Source organism: Vigna unguiculata, chromosome 1 (assembly GCF_004118075.2).
Source record: "Vigna unguiculata cultivar IT97K-499-35 chromosome 1, ASM411807v1, whole genome shotgun sequence".
Lineage (NCBI taxonomy): Eukaryota > Viridiplantae > Streptophyta > Magnoliopsida > Fabales > Fabaceae > Vigna > Vigna unguiculata.
In genome coordinates this window covers 40,630,342-40,643,643 of record NC_040279.1, presented here as the reverse complement: position 1 = coordinate 40,643,643, position 13,302 = coordinate 40,630,342, and the positions used below count along the sequence as shown (strand labels likewise).

At 31.1% G+C, this 13,302-nt stretch overlaps 2 protein-coding genes across 3 annotated transcripts; both read right to left on the bottom strand.

Annotated features, from left to right (window-relative positions):
- Window positions 1-2,271: 2,271 nt before the first annotated feature.
- Window positions 2,272-3,241, bottom strand: LOC114162481 (heavy metal-associated isoprenylated plant protein 23-like). The gene is made up of 2 exons (XM_028046397.1): window positions 2,854-3,241; window positions 2,272-2,769 (listed from the first exon to the last, which is right to left on the bottom strand). The coding sequence occupies exons 1-2, from the start codon at window positions 3,014-3,016 to the stop codon at window positions 2,471-2,473; spliced, it is 462 nt and encodes a 153-aa protein (XP_027902198.1). The 5' UTR covers window positions 3,017-3,241; the 3' UTR covers window positions 2,272-2,470.
- Window positions 3,242-7,564: 4,323 nt separating this feature from the next.
- On the bottom strand, window positions 7,565-11,909 carry LOC114163356 (aspartic proteinase-like protein 1). Of its 2 annotated transcripts, none has more exons than XM_028047623.1 (10): window positions 11,391-11,903; window positions 11,146-11,284; window positions 10,256-10,494; window positions 9,902-10,129; window positions 9,665-9,803; window positions 9,522-9,592; window positions 9,325-9,424; window positions 8,444-8,504; window positions 8,266-8,337; window positions 7,565-8,087 (listed from the first exon to the last, which is right to left on the bottom strand). In XM_028047623.1, exons 1-10 carry the CDS (start codon window positions 11,693-11,695, stop codon window positions 7,855-7,857), a joined length of 1,587 nt encoding a protein of 528 aa, XP_027903424.1. In that variant the 5' UTR covers window positions 11,696-11,903; the 3' UTR covers window positions 7,565-7,854. The 2 variants fall into 2 exon arrangements, with proteins under 2 accessions (XP_027903424.1, XP_027903433.1); XM_028047632.1 differs by having other exon boundaries at window positions 7,817-8,087; window positions 8,266-8,300; window positions 11,391-11,909.
- Between the last annotated feature and the right edge of the window lie 1,393 nt (window positions 11,910-13,302).

Sequence of the window (13,302 nt, the reverse complement as noted above, 5' to 3'; positions counted from 1 at the left end):
CATACTTTCTTATTACTTCACTAAGTATAATATCGACAAAAACTCTATTTTAATTTCATTAACTTATATATATATATATATATATATATATATATATATTATATTATGAACCTAAATCTTCACCATCACCATCTTCCCCAATTTGCCCATTAGCACCTGTTTCCTTTAACATATTCGCATTTAATATGTAACTTTATAATCCTAATTTTCTCTTGGATAATTGCTTTTTCTCATGACCTTGCTTCAGTGGTTTCTTTTTTATCATTTCTTATTCTTCACTACTACATGTAAACTTCTTCTTGCAACTCCAAATATTTAAAATTTACAATTTTTTTTTTCATTATGAGTCTAGAATGTATAATTGGAAGATATTCCAAAAGGTATAGTTGTACAAATTTTATTTTTATTATAGGTACGTGGTCCTTGGTTCTTTGTATTCTTTTATTCTATTTAATAATTTTACTAAAATTTTATGTGACAAATGATTAATAAATTTTGGAGTGTTAACATAGTTTATTAAAGTTTATAATGATGTTTAAGATGACTTTATTTGAAATTGTGTGATGTAATTTTTCATAAAATAAGTAAATCTTGTAATAAATATTGAAAAACTTACAAATTCAAATAATACTATTTATATTTATATTAAAAAAATATTTTATAATTTTCTTAAAAATAGCTAAATAACAATTAATCATTTTTAAAATGTTAATCTCAGAATAATTAATAATTATGTTTTATTGAAATCGTTCTAATTAGTAACACTATCGTACTCTCTGGTTATAATTTATATCCATTTTTACTATAGTTTTTATTTATATAGATTATTATTATTATTATATAAATTGTCTCTTTTTTTTGACAATAAGTTTTTTACTGAATTTAAAATTCACTATATTTTATATCATTATTTATTTTTAATCTGCACAGTGATGTATACCAATTAGTTCGAGCATTCATGAATTTTTTTTTTGTATTTAATATTCTGATTAAAAAAATAAAATATATATATAATTATTGTTGAGTATTTTTTTTTAATTTAATATCTTGATTAATGAATAATATAATATAATTATTTTTAAGTTTGAAGAAAATATTTATTTATATTATTATATATTATGATTATTTATATTTTGTAAACATTTATAGATAATATTTTAATTTTTCAATTCTAACCGTTGCTGTCGATACACTTTATAACGATTAGTTTGAAAAGCAAATCAAAATAGCCAGTTGTTGTCATTTCTACTATATATATATTCAATCTCACTTCAAATAGTTTTCCATTCAAATCTGTCTTTCTCCTCTCTTTCTGTTCATTTTCAAGCACCGAAACATATGTTAGCTGGGCTCCGGATGGACTGCATATTGCAGTTGGTTTGAACAACTCTGAAGTGCAACTATGGGATACAACTTCAAATAGACAGGTATATCTTGGGCTTATAAGAGCTCTATAATAAACTGTTTATTTATTATACTTTACTAATAGTGTTATTCACTTTTTGCAGTTGAGAACTTTGAGAGGTGGATACAGACAAAGAGTTGGATCTTTGGCATGGAATAACCACGTACTCACAACTAGAGGGATGGATGGTAGAATTATCAACAAATGATGTAAGAATCAGATCACATATTGTTGAAACCCATAATGAGCAAGAGGTGTGTCGGTTGAAGTGGTCTGGTTCAGGTTCAAAATTAGCCAATGGGGAAAATGATAATCTACTTTACATCTGAGATAGAGCCACTGCATCATCTAATTCCACAACACAGTGGCTTCACAGGCTTGACGATCATACATCAGCTGTAAAGCCCTTGCTTGGTGTCCCTTCCAAGGGAATCTGTTTGCTACAAGTGGAGGCAGTGGTGATCGGTGCATCAAGTTTTGGAATATCCACACAGGTGCATGCTTTCATGAACCAGAGGGAGTTACTCAACTCTCATGGTTTCACCCAGAATCAGTTAACACTTTGGATTATAAATGAAGTCATTTTAAATGAAAGTTTCAACATAAATTATTTTTAAATCAATTTCACAAAATTGTTTTCATTCAAAATCAATAAAAAAAAAAAGAAAAAAACAGTTCATATTTTTTAGAAAGAAAATAATTTTTTGACAAACAATTTTAAGAATTGCTTTTACCAAAAATAATTATTTATCAAAATTTGTCAAATAAAATTTGTTCAAAACATGTCAGACATGTCCGCAAAAAACTAAGGTTGCCTCCTTAAACAAGTAACAACCAACGTCAATCAAGACAACACGCTGCAAAACTACCACAAAGTACGGTTCAGTATATTCACTGAAACAAAATACCTAAGAAAATCAAAGGATCACAACAACGTCTCTTCACATTACTACACACCATTGAAACTAAAAGCAAACTATATTTAAAGCTTGAAAATATACAGTGCCGTGTGAAAAACAGTAAAACAGCACTTGTTTTTAACATAATCTCTGTGTCTAGTGTCTACTACATGATGGAACATGCATTTGGGTTTTCATCACTGAACATGGTGGTGTATGGATCTCCATAACTTGTCACTGTTCCAATGGTGGCAGAGTTTTCCACTCTCCTCACGTAACCCGGAGGAGCCTTCTTGTCATAAGCTTGAACAGTATAAGGATTCGCCACCATGCTGTACGGCACGTAAGGCCATATCTCAGCCTTCTTCCCTGTTGACTTCGCCTTCTTTAGCACCTTGTTTGGTTCCACATAACCGGTTACCGTCACTTTCTGCTGTTTCCTGTTTATCTCCACCGATTCTACTCCTGCACTTACACCATTTTTTACCTTCATCACCTTCATATAATAGAAGCTGAGTAAGAATAAAATTGAGGGAAAACGTTACTTACCATCTAACGAAGAGAGAGTTTTCTTAACCTTGAGCACACACCCATCACAATCCATCGTCACCCTCAGTTCTACGGTCTGCAACTGCTTCCTGTTATTGTTGCTGTGTTCGCGGCTGCCACTACCAGTGCCCATTAGATCAGACAAGTAATCTCCAACTCCCATTTTTATGTATCAAAACACTAAATTGGTTGCAATGGATATGAAAGCAAGGTTGGAAGAAGTTCTTGAGTGGAGAAAAAAAGGTGTTGAAGATGAAACCAGACTATAAGAGTATATATATAGAAAAAGCAAAAGGACGAAAACCAGAAGAAGTTACAAGGAACTTTCTAGCAAAACAGAAAAAGATTCCTTACTTTACCTTCTAATGATCCAAAACCATTGAAGAACTTTTTTTTTTTACTTACCTTATTGAATCATATGTATGAATGGAAAGGTTAGAGGCCCTACATACCTACGTACGCCAGTAGAGGAAGAAGAGGCTTAAAATGGGTTTTAACTTCTGAAAGGAGAAAAATTTGACGTGGGGTTGAAGAAAGTAGATAAGAAGAAAGAGGTTCCTGTATTATTATTATGCATGTCTTTGATTGGCAAATAAATAGTAAAAATTATTGCAGTGCTTGTGGTTCAGTTGACACTTGACAAAGTTATCTATTATACATATATTGACACTTCAAATGACAGCTAATGAGAAGTCTGTGATTGTGGCTTCGATTGAAATGGAAGAGCAATAATTTATGGAGGACGAAAGTGAAACTCTGAAAACAGCCACACCGACTACGATATCCGAATTAACATCATAATGTGTAACAGTGAATTTGAAGGAGCCACCGGCAAGTACATGCATTTAGCACCAATGAGATAAATAAGCCTTTTACCCTCCATTCAAATTAAAACCCAGCAACCTTTTACAAAAAGTTTGTGTAAATAATATACATATCAGTTCTTTGCTAAAACAGAATGAGAATATAACATCTTTCGAGCTAAAATAAATAAAAGAAAAATATTCATGCACATCAGAAAACTAAATCAATACTTAATATATACATAAAAATAATAATAATAGATTTATAATATAATGTGATAAGAAGAGAAATACAGATATGTTATTTTTCCGAGATTTAAACTTAAATATTATATTTTTTAATACCCAATTCAAAAAATCATAAGATACTAAAAATAAAAATCCTATTGAAAATTTAAAATTTATTTAAGCTTTTTTAACTTTTTCAAAAGTTCTTTTTTTTTTCTAAAAAATCATAAATGAATTTTAAATTGAGGGAAGATTGATTTATTTATTTGTTTGCTTAAAAAACTAAAGAAATTTATTGAAAATTAGCTTTAAATCAACTCATGGTGGATTAAAACACTTTGGAGCTCATTAAAACCGAAAACATAAATTTATATCAAATATATAAGTAAAATCTCTGATTAAGAAAAAACATGGACATGAATGAATGTACTAATAAATAATATACCTGGAGATCAAAAGAGAGTAAGTAGTTTAATCATACCATACTTAACCAAAAGAAACAGAAGATGAACCAGGTGTGTGAAGTGTGGATTAGTAATATAATAGGTCCTTCTTGCTTTTAGAAACTTGATGAGAACGCATAAAAATGAGACTTCCATTTTTATTAAACTTACCATATCTCGTGTGTAAACTTTAATTAGTAATATTATTCACCTGCTTTCTTCTGCTTTTGGAATGTATATATAATTCTGAGTTTATCATAAAAGAATCAATTTTAACTAGGAATTTGAGAGCTAAATTAACTTAGAAGTCGTTACATGTTATTATCACACACAAAAAAATCACACTTCTTCTTTAGTGTGCGTATAATTTTTTTTTCTTTGTTTGTTTAAGGGAAGATTTGCTATTGTCACGAGATAGATAATGAAAAATGTGGAAATTTGAAAAATAAAAATAAAACTCTCGGAGATCTCTATGAATGAGATACAAATATAGTATACACGTGAAATTGTATTTAATTTAAAATCTTAAAAAAAAATGTTAATTTTATGGAATTTTATTCATTTTTCTTTATTTTCATATAATATGTAACTCATGTTAGTAATTTGGGATATAATATATATATATATATATATATATATATATATATTAAGATTTAATTAATTATATATATGGTTTAGAGTAAATAGATGTCATGAAAATATCAATCTTGTAGATAGCCACAATATTTTAATTTGTTAAATTGGTCAAATTAAGACACAAATTAGGAATACTGACTTAAAAAAAAGTAACTGAGAGAGGACAGAGGTTAGATAAAAGGGTTATGATTCCCATCGGAGAGTACATGCAAAATTGTCCTTTCTCTTTCTCATCCATCCAATCAGTAGAGAAAACCAAACTTCAGGTGCTTTATAGTTGGAAAATCAAATACCAAATTTAATCTTCTCTTACAATGGTTAATCCAAATATATTTTCGTATTCAGTTCTCTGGATATCGAAAATTACTTAATTTATTGTGGAGATTATTGCTCTTTTATGTTTTCATAATCTAATCACTCCTCCAATAAAAATAAGGGTCAAATATGTTTTTAGTCCTTTAACGTTAGTGAAAATTAGAATTATTCCCTCTTGGAAACCTTGAACCAATTTAGTCTCGCAACTCTATAAATGTGTGGATTTAGTCCGTTTAGCCAAATGTTATTAAGTTTATTTGATGTTTCAAACACATTTCATTATAGTATTTTAGTTTGTTTACATTATTTGATACATATTCACTTCAATGTTAACTAAGAAACGCGTTTGAAACGTCAAATAAACTTAACAAAATTTTGTTTAAAGGGTTAAATTCACACATTTCTAAATATGAGAGATTAAATTGGTTCAAAATTTTCAAAAGGAACTAATTCTAATTTTTACTAAAAGTTGAAGGATGAACAACCTATTTAGCCCTAAAAATAATTTGAAATTGCTTTGTATAATTCAATGTTTAAAGTTTAAACTAATACACCTGTAAGATATATTAAGAATTAACAACTATATAATGGCTGTATGCATAGTTTAAATTCTTTGGAAGCATGCTCATGAGCGAGTAGACCTTTTTAGCTACTTCCTCATGGCACGTATTAATAAGAAAAATTATAAACATACACCTCTAAATTTTGAATTTTCCTATACTTATTTAACACCTAATGAAAAAATAATATTTTTACTTTTGTATTTTATTCATCTCAATTTATTTTATTTTATTTTATTTTTTGTTGAATAAGTGTAGAATAAAAGTGTGGTATTTGTGTATCATCACTCAATAAATAACAGCTTGTTTAATAATATGCTGAGGCTTGTTTAATAATATGTTGTGTTGTTTGATCCAAAGATAAATCTCCATAAGATGTCAAATTGTACCCTGACATAATCCGTGGGCTCATATCAATTAAATCATAAACTTTGGTTTTTAATTTCTCAAATTTTTAAATTAGTTTTATAATTCCCTAGTGGAATTGGCGATAGTGTGTACATTATTTATTTTTTTATTATAACCAACTTATAACTTTTTATAAATAAATATATATATATATATATAAATTTTAAGAAAATAAGATAACTTAATATATTATTTATTATATATTATATTGAAGCTACGTTGTAATAAAAAAATGTAGAACTAAACCTTTTAAATACTTACAATTTAATTATGTATAAAATGATTTCTTTCATATATGAAGTATTTTACTACTACTTTTAGTTTCTTTTGCGTTTTATCATAAAAAGTATTTATTTTTATAAATGGCTGTTCATATTGATTTTTATGTTTTTAATATAAATTGTAGTCATTTTTTATTTCAATAATTATATAATGCCTAATTTTTTTAAATATCATAAAAAGTAGATACGCATATACTAACATATATAAATTATTTAAAAATCATTATAAAAACTAAAAGGACAATAAAAACAATAAATATATCATTAGAATTCTAAAGAATTTTTTCTTTTCAGAATTGAAATAGATAAAAAAGCAACGGGAGGTAGCTAGGTTAATAATGAATAGAAGCCAAATTTTAGCTGTCATACAACAAATGCATGTTTCTTAAAAGGTAGCTGCAAAAGAAAAACAATAATAATAACATCAACAGCACTAAATAAGATGCGTGTCTGATATCGTTTTTAACTGAGAAATAAGTTATCTCTAAAATATTTCAAAAAATTAAAAATAAGAAATTTTATATATAAATGTAAAATATTTCACAATTTGTTTACTCTGCCCAAGCTTACGACCTTAATTTTTTGAAGTTGAACTATTATTTTAAGTTTTTACATTACCAACTAATTAAAAAACTATATTATTTTTAAGATATTTATTATCAAAATTAACAAAACTTGAATTTCATAACAATGAGTAATTAAGTGTTTGTGGACACATCTGATACACATAATCATATCAAATTTTCAAAATATGTACATACGTTGTTGCTTTAGACAATGCAGGTAAAAGTGTTGTCTAACATAGAAACATACACTCACCAAATGATAACAAAACTATTATATTACTGTACCTGTACATACACTGCTTTCTCAATGTTAATAATTTTTTACTCAATTAAGGCAATTGGTCTATTACTTTGATGTTTCACACTTATCATAACTAAGATAATAATTTATCTAAATATTAGGAGCTTATATTACACTTTATGGCTGATTATCTCGAAATGGAAAAGACCAGTACACCACGCTTACCAAACTAAACTAAATATGCTTCTATTAAATTTGCATTGTAACTAGTTTTCTTAGCAAGAACCATTAGGCTATGATTATCAATCTGATTTACATAAGCTCACCCGTCCGAAAACGGGTTTGACAGATAAATAGTCCAGTACGAGTTTTAGGAATCTAACATGCTGACAAGGTTGAAAAAACAGCATTAGATGGTGTGAGATCTAAAATACTTACAAAGCTATAGGGGGACAAAAATACAGACTTGGTATACATGTAATGCTATCTAGACATATATAAGAATAAGAATGCGATGCTCTCAGTAAGAGGCAGACACGAGTTGAAAAAGAAGAAAGAAAGAGCACTGCCAATATACCCGGAACACTGAATTCATCCGAGATAAAGCTGCTGAAGATTTGTGGGGAGCTCTTCCAGCAACAGCTGGAGCAACTGCATGCCCGTTCGTCCTTTGTTGCTCATCTGAAGGCAATGGGTTTGGTGAAGTCTCATTTGGAGAAAGGGGCGTCCTCTTATCTACACTCAAATCCTGACCTACGCATCCAAAGTGAAATAACCAAAATGAATACAGGCAGAGTAAGGGCTTTTGATTTGAAAAAAGCCTTTGCATGAGTTAAACGGCTAAGAAACCAAGTCAGCTTCTTTGCCTAAGAAGAATGATTAGTACTATAAAATATATTAAGCTCATAAACTCAAAAGTAATAAGACTCACAATTTGAACGTGACCACGCTAGCTTCTTGTTTTCCCTGTCAAATACCAAACGGTATCCAGTCATGAAGTTCTCTGCGAAAAGATTTTATTAATTTTAAGATTAAAGTATCCTTCAATAACTAATACTATATTTCAGAGTACGGGTAATCAGTAGACATTGACTAGGAAAATAACTTACGTCCAATTGTTCCCATATCCCCTTCTGTTGGCTGGATGGCTAAACAAAATCCAATGACTCCCTGCACCAAAAGAACCAGTCTACCTAATTTAGCTAGAACTGTTACAGGAAAAATCGCCACTTTTTTGTTTTGTTTCCCTTCTTCTACAAGTATTATTCGAAAAACTGAGTTTTCCTTTTGCAGAGAACAATGTCTAATAATATATTAAATGGATGCTGCACATTCCTAGAAAAAATATTTACATGAGGAAGTTTTCACATGCTAAATCAATACAGCAATCCCAAAAAACATAATATTTAATAGAAAATATTTTCACATGACAAAAAATGAATAGTTGCCCCACTTATGCATCCGGACAGAGTTGGTTCACCACCTAGGAAAATAATATAACCAAAAATTGTTACAATTCAATTTTCCAATAAATTCATGCACAGCATCATTAGAACAATTGGAGATAGACGTGAAGATTCAAAATGGTGGTGAAAAATATTCTGTATAAATAAAACCATATTTTGATACAAAAATTAAATTTGTTCAGGCAAAGTGGAGAGAATATATTTATTTGTGTCCACATACAAAATATAAGTTCAAACGGACACTTGGTACTTATTTCTCATGGGCTACACAAAATACTTCTCAACAGAAACTCGCTGCAAAATAAATAATTGATACAATAAAAAAAAAAAAGACATGTCCACTCTTCTATTATTAATCCATCTGATAATTTAATACCTTCTTTGTTAAATAGGTAGGAGGTTAGCAATAAAATATTAGAGGAATAATTGGAAATATTCTAACATTAACGAATCCTCTTATATCATGATTCATAGTTAATTATAATTTAAAAACCTTAGTGCAGGATCACTTCATTCACACCCACCTCATTGCCATAGAATACAAACACGGGATTATAGACCACAAAACTGTTATTCTGCTGGAACATGAGAGTTAAGCTGGGAACTTTTGGCAACTCTTGCGAACTGTCGGAAACTTCCAGCAATTAGGAAATCATGGTCCAAAGAGACACAAGTAGAGGAAAAAGGGTCAGACAGACGGATATCTATCAAGAAAACTCACCTGGGTACATAGCAATACTCCCAAGGAGATCCTTCAAAGCTAGATCTTGAACCATTTACTTGTTGATCAAACTATTACAAATAAAATCATATGAAAACACTGAGGAGAAATTTATAATTATGGAATTCAGAAAACTAAAGTACCTCCTCGGCTATTACTCCATAAGCATGGCCGGGAAGAAACGTAAAAGACGTTCCGCTATCAATCTGTGCTTTAAAACTTGTCATTTTAAGACAAGTATTCCCAATACAAGATGACTCCACTCCAACAATGTACGTTGAACTGACCAGGAGATTTATCATCATTAGCATGTCACCATTTTCTACGGTTTTTAGTTCAGTGAAACACGGTAAACTAATTTAAAGCACAGAATTCCATACTATAATCCGTCCAAAGGCAAGAACGGGGTAGACTGTTGGATGGTTGGTCCCTGGTCCCCAAAAAACATTCTACCAGAATCATCTTGATCAAAGCACAAGGAAAAGGAATTGTGGATTAATCCTGACTTGGCAAGAAAACTTGGAACAGAACTCTCCCCAGGTCCCAAACCTAATAGACCATCGGGGGCAACCCCATCCAAGTAACCACCACTTTGCTTCATACCACACCTGCACTCAACAAAACAGATATCAGATACAAAACCAGGAGGGAACTTGCTTTTCAGAATAAGGAGGGAAAAAACATCATCAGGCAAAGTGATATTGAAGTGAAAAGGACAGGGCAGTCAGCCACACCCAAGAACAACTGGAGCCTGAACAGACGAGTTTGATAAACCGCCACCAGACTGAAGATGCAGTATGTCCTCAACTAACAATCCAGAACTCGATGTATTATCTGACAAGTAACTGACCATGTACGGACACTGCTGCTGGGAACTTTTACAATTCGAACCATTATCACACAAGTGATGACTGCAAGACAGATGCTTACTGGATAACGATCGAGACGGACTATATTCATTCAGATCTCTATCCTGCATAATAGATGCCCCATATGTGAAGGAGCACCTGCCAATCAATTATTGGAAATAAGTGCTAAACCTGTTATAGACTCTAAACCTCACTGAACAATTGCACCCAGAAAGGCGCCAGATTGTCATATTCCACTCCAATTGAAACCTTATCCAATCAAGGATTTGCAATTCGCATCATTGACTATTTTCTAGACAATCATTAAAACAAGATAACACAATCAAATGCTGTATTAAGAACCTTATCTGATCAAGGATTCACTATCATCATTAACTATTTTTTCGAATAATCAATAAAACAATCTAATACAGCCAAAAATTGTATTATTACATTAAGTTATTAAGGCTACATGTTAGATAGTAGCGTAAACCAATTCCTGAAAGTGTATAGCCTAGTAACATTAGTCCTTAAAAAAAACACTAGAGTTCAAAATTACCAATCACGTTACTGTAGAGTTCAAAAAAATGCGAGATAAATGACAATATTAACATATGTTTAGAGACTAAAATGTGTAGATCAACCAACAAGAAATCTTATAGAATAATTTTAAACGTCCTTAGTTTCAAGAACTATGGTAACATTACGCTTAATCACAGTGACTCTACATGGTAAGAGAAATCAAAGAAGAGATAGATTAGGCACCGTATTCATACCAGATTGGAATAGTAACTCGATGACAATGGAGCACACTGTACGCAATCACACGGAATCCAAAGAAGATCACTGCCTGCGTCCAACGCCACGAGAAACGAAGTACTCGGTGTTCCTATATCAATCCACGTGTAATGTAACCTAATCACCAGATATACATACATTATCAGGTTCAAAATCACGTCGTTTCGCACGACGAGAAAAAAAAAAAACAGAAGAGAGACGAGTTAGGGATTAGTATTATCACCAGCCGAAGTCGTTGCCGAGCGACAATGTTTTGCTACCGTGAGTAGGAAACAGAAGCTGGTAGCGAGCGCCTCCGAGTTTGATCTTGCGTCTGAGAATGTCGTCGGCGAGAAGCATCTGGTAGTAGCGCAAGCTCTTCCGGTCTGGCCAGTCGCCGGTCGGAATTCGAACCGGTTTGATTTCGTCAGCGAAGCGGTGAACGAGGCGCGCGGAAAACGTGATCGGAAGCGGCATTGCGCGTGCCGTTAGCTCCAACAACAACAATAGCAGCAACCGCCACCGCATCGAGATCGAGATCTGGTACATGCACTTGTTCCGATGCCTCGTTGAAACTGGTTAAGTATGACGATTAGTGTTAACTAGTGAAGCGAGAGTGCGTCGTGTTCGTCATCGTCATCGATCGTTTAGTTTCGTCCCTGTGTGGCTGTGTGTGGGAGCGAGAACGAGAGTGTGAGTGGATAAAACAAAGAGAAAGAAAGTGGTGCATTTTTGGCTGGGAGTAGGAATTTAACTGTGGAGCGCTTAATTAACGGGGAAAGTGGTTTGAAGTGATATGATTAGTGTTTGTAATAGTGAGGGTTGAAAATGATGATTAGGATAGAAGGAGTAAGCGCACAACAGTATCGCCACGAAGCGAAACGTCACGCGCGGTGGCCCCACCGTGTCTTTACGTGCTTGAGAATAAAACGGGCTTTTATTGCCAGTGTTGATTTGTCTTTGCCACTGTGGGCTCCCCGCATTTACTTTCATTCCTTTCCTTTTACTAAATAAAAAAACAAAACAAGCATACGAGGCAAAAACTTCTTCTTTAATCTCATTACATCAAGCATAAACTTAAATAGTTGCCTGGATAGTAAGTAATCACAAATGTCTGGTGTGTGGTAGGGGATAAAGTCTCTCTCATACAAAGAAAAAAATCTTCAAAGGTAAACACAAATAATTATGGATCCACCTATTTGTTTGACGAATTTAACTCTAAGTAAGTAGCGATCATAATTTTAAAATTTTCATTTTTATCTAAAGATTAAGTACTTATAGCCTCAAATTAATTTGTTAAAATTTACACTTTTTTCTTCTAAATGTAGGTCACTTACATTTTGCTCTTAAGAACTACTCGTACTTTTACTTATTTGAATTAATTCTATACAGTTTTTCATTTATATGTAAAAATGTATTTATTTATTCATTTAATGTTATTTTTTCTTCTCTTCTGCTGAAGTGCTCCGATCACTAAAAAAAGCCCCACAAGAGCGGTGATGGTATGGTCCAAGATGTAAAGGCAAGTTGGGTCTTACCTTTTTTTCACACTCTTTAATGCGAAGTTCACTCCACCTTTAAAAAAAAAAGAAACAAACGTCTTAAACTAACCTAACTTTTTAGGCTGTGTGGATATATTATTCACAATAAATGGAAAGAGATGACCAGAAGTTGAGTAGCATATTTTTTTGAAGGTGATATCTGATGATGAGAGGAGAGAGATCGACTAAAAATTCAATTTCACCATCGATTAGAAGTGACACAATTAGATTTACTAAATTATCCTTCATTATTTAATTTTTGTTACATGTGATTTAGCGGTTAAAATCAATACACGTGGTTTTAGTTCACTTTCTTAATTCTATGTTAACGATAATAATAATTTATTATGGTTATAATAAAAAATATTATTTTTAAAATTACTATTAAAAAGAAAAAAAAATTCATATAAATTAATTATTTTTTACCTTATATATTAAATTTATTTTTATACAAAATATATTGTATCATTTACTTTTATAAATATTTTTTTATATTTTCAATCATTCAATAAAAATTATAAAATAATTTTAAATTATTTATATATAATTTATATTACCTGTAATAATAGAGACATTTTGATAATCTAACTTTTTTTCTATTAATTTTTTTTAATA

Bases quoted from the DNA above. Each gene is read 5' to 3' on its own strand.
- LOC114163356 (XM_028047623.1), bottom strand. From the start codon at position 11,695: ATGTACCAGATCTCGATCTCGATGCGGTGGCGGTTGCTGCTATTGTTG. The intron at 10,495-11,145 runs GTATGAATACGG...TCTATTATGCAG, and splicing joins CGAGTTACTATTCCAATCTG to GATAGAGATCTGAATGAATA. The intron at 8,505-9,324 runs GTGGGTGTGAAT...CTTTTGGTGCAG, and splicing joins TTGTATTCTATGGCAATGAG to GGAGTCATTGGATTTTGTTT.
- LOC114162481 (XM_028046397.1), bottom strand. From the start codon at position 3,016: ATGGGAGTTGGAGATTACTTGTCTGATCTAATGGGCACTGGTAGTGGC. The intron at 2,770-2,853 runs GTAAGTAACGTT...GTGTAAGTGCAG, and splicing joins AACTCTCTCTTCGTTAGATG to GAGTAGAATCGGTGGAGATA.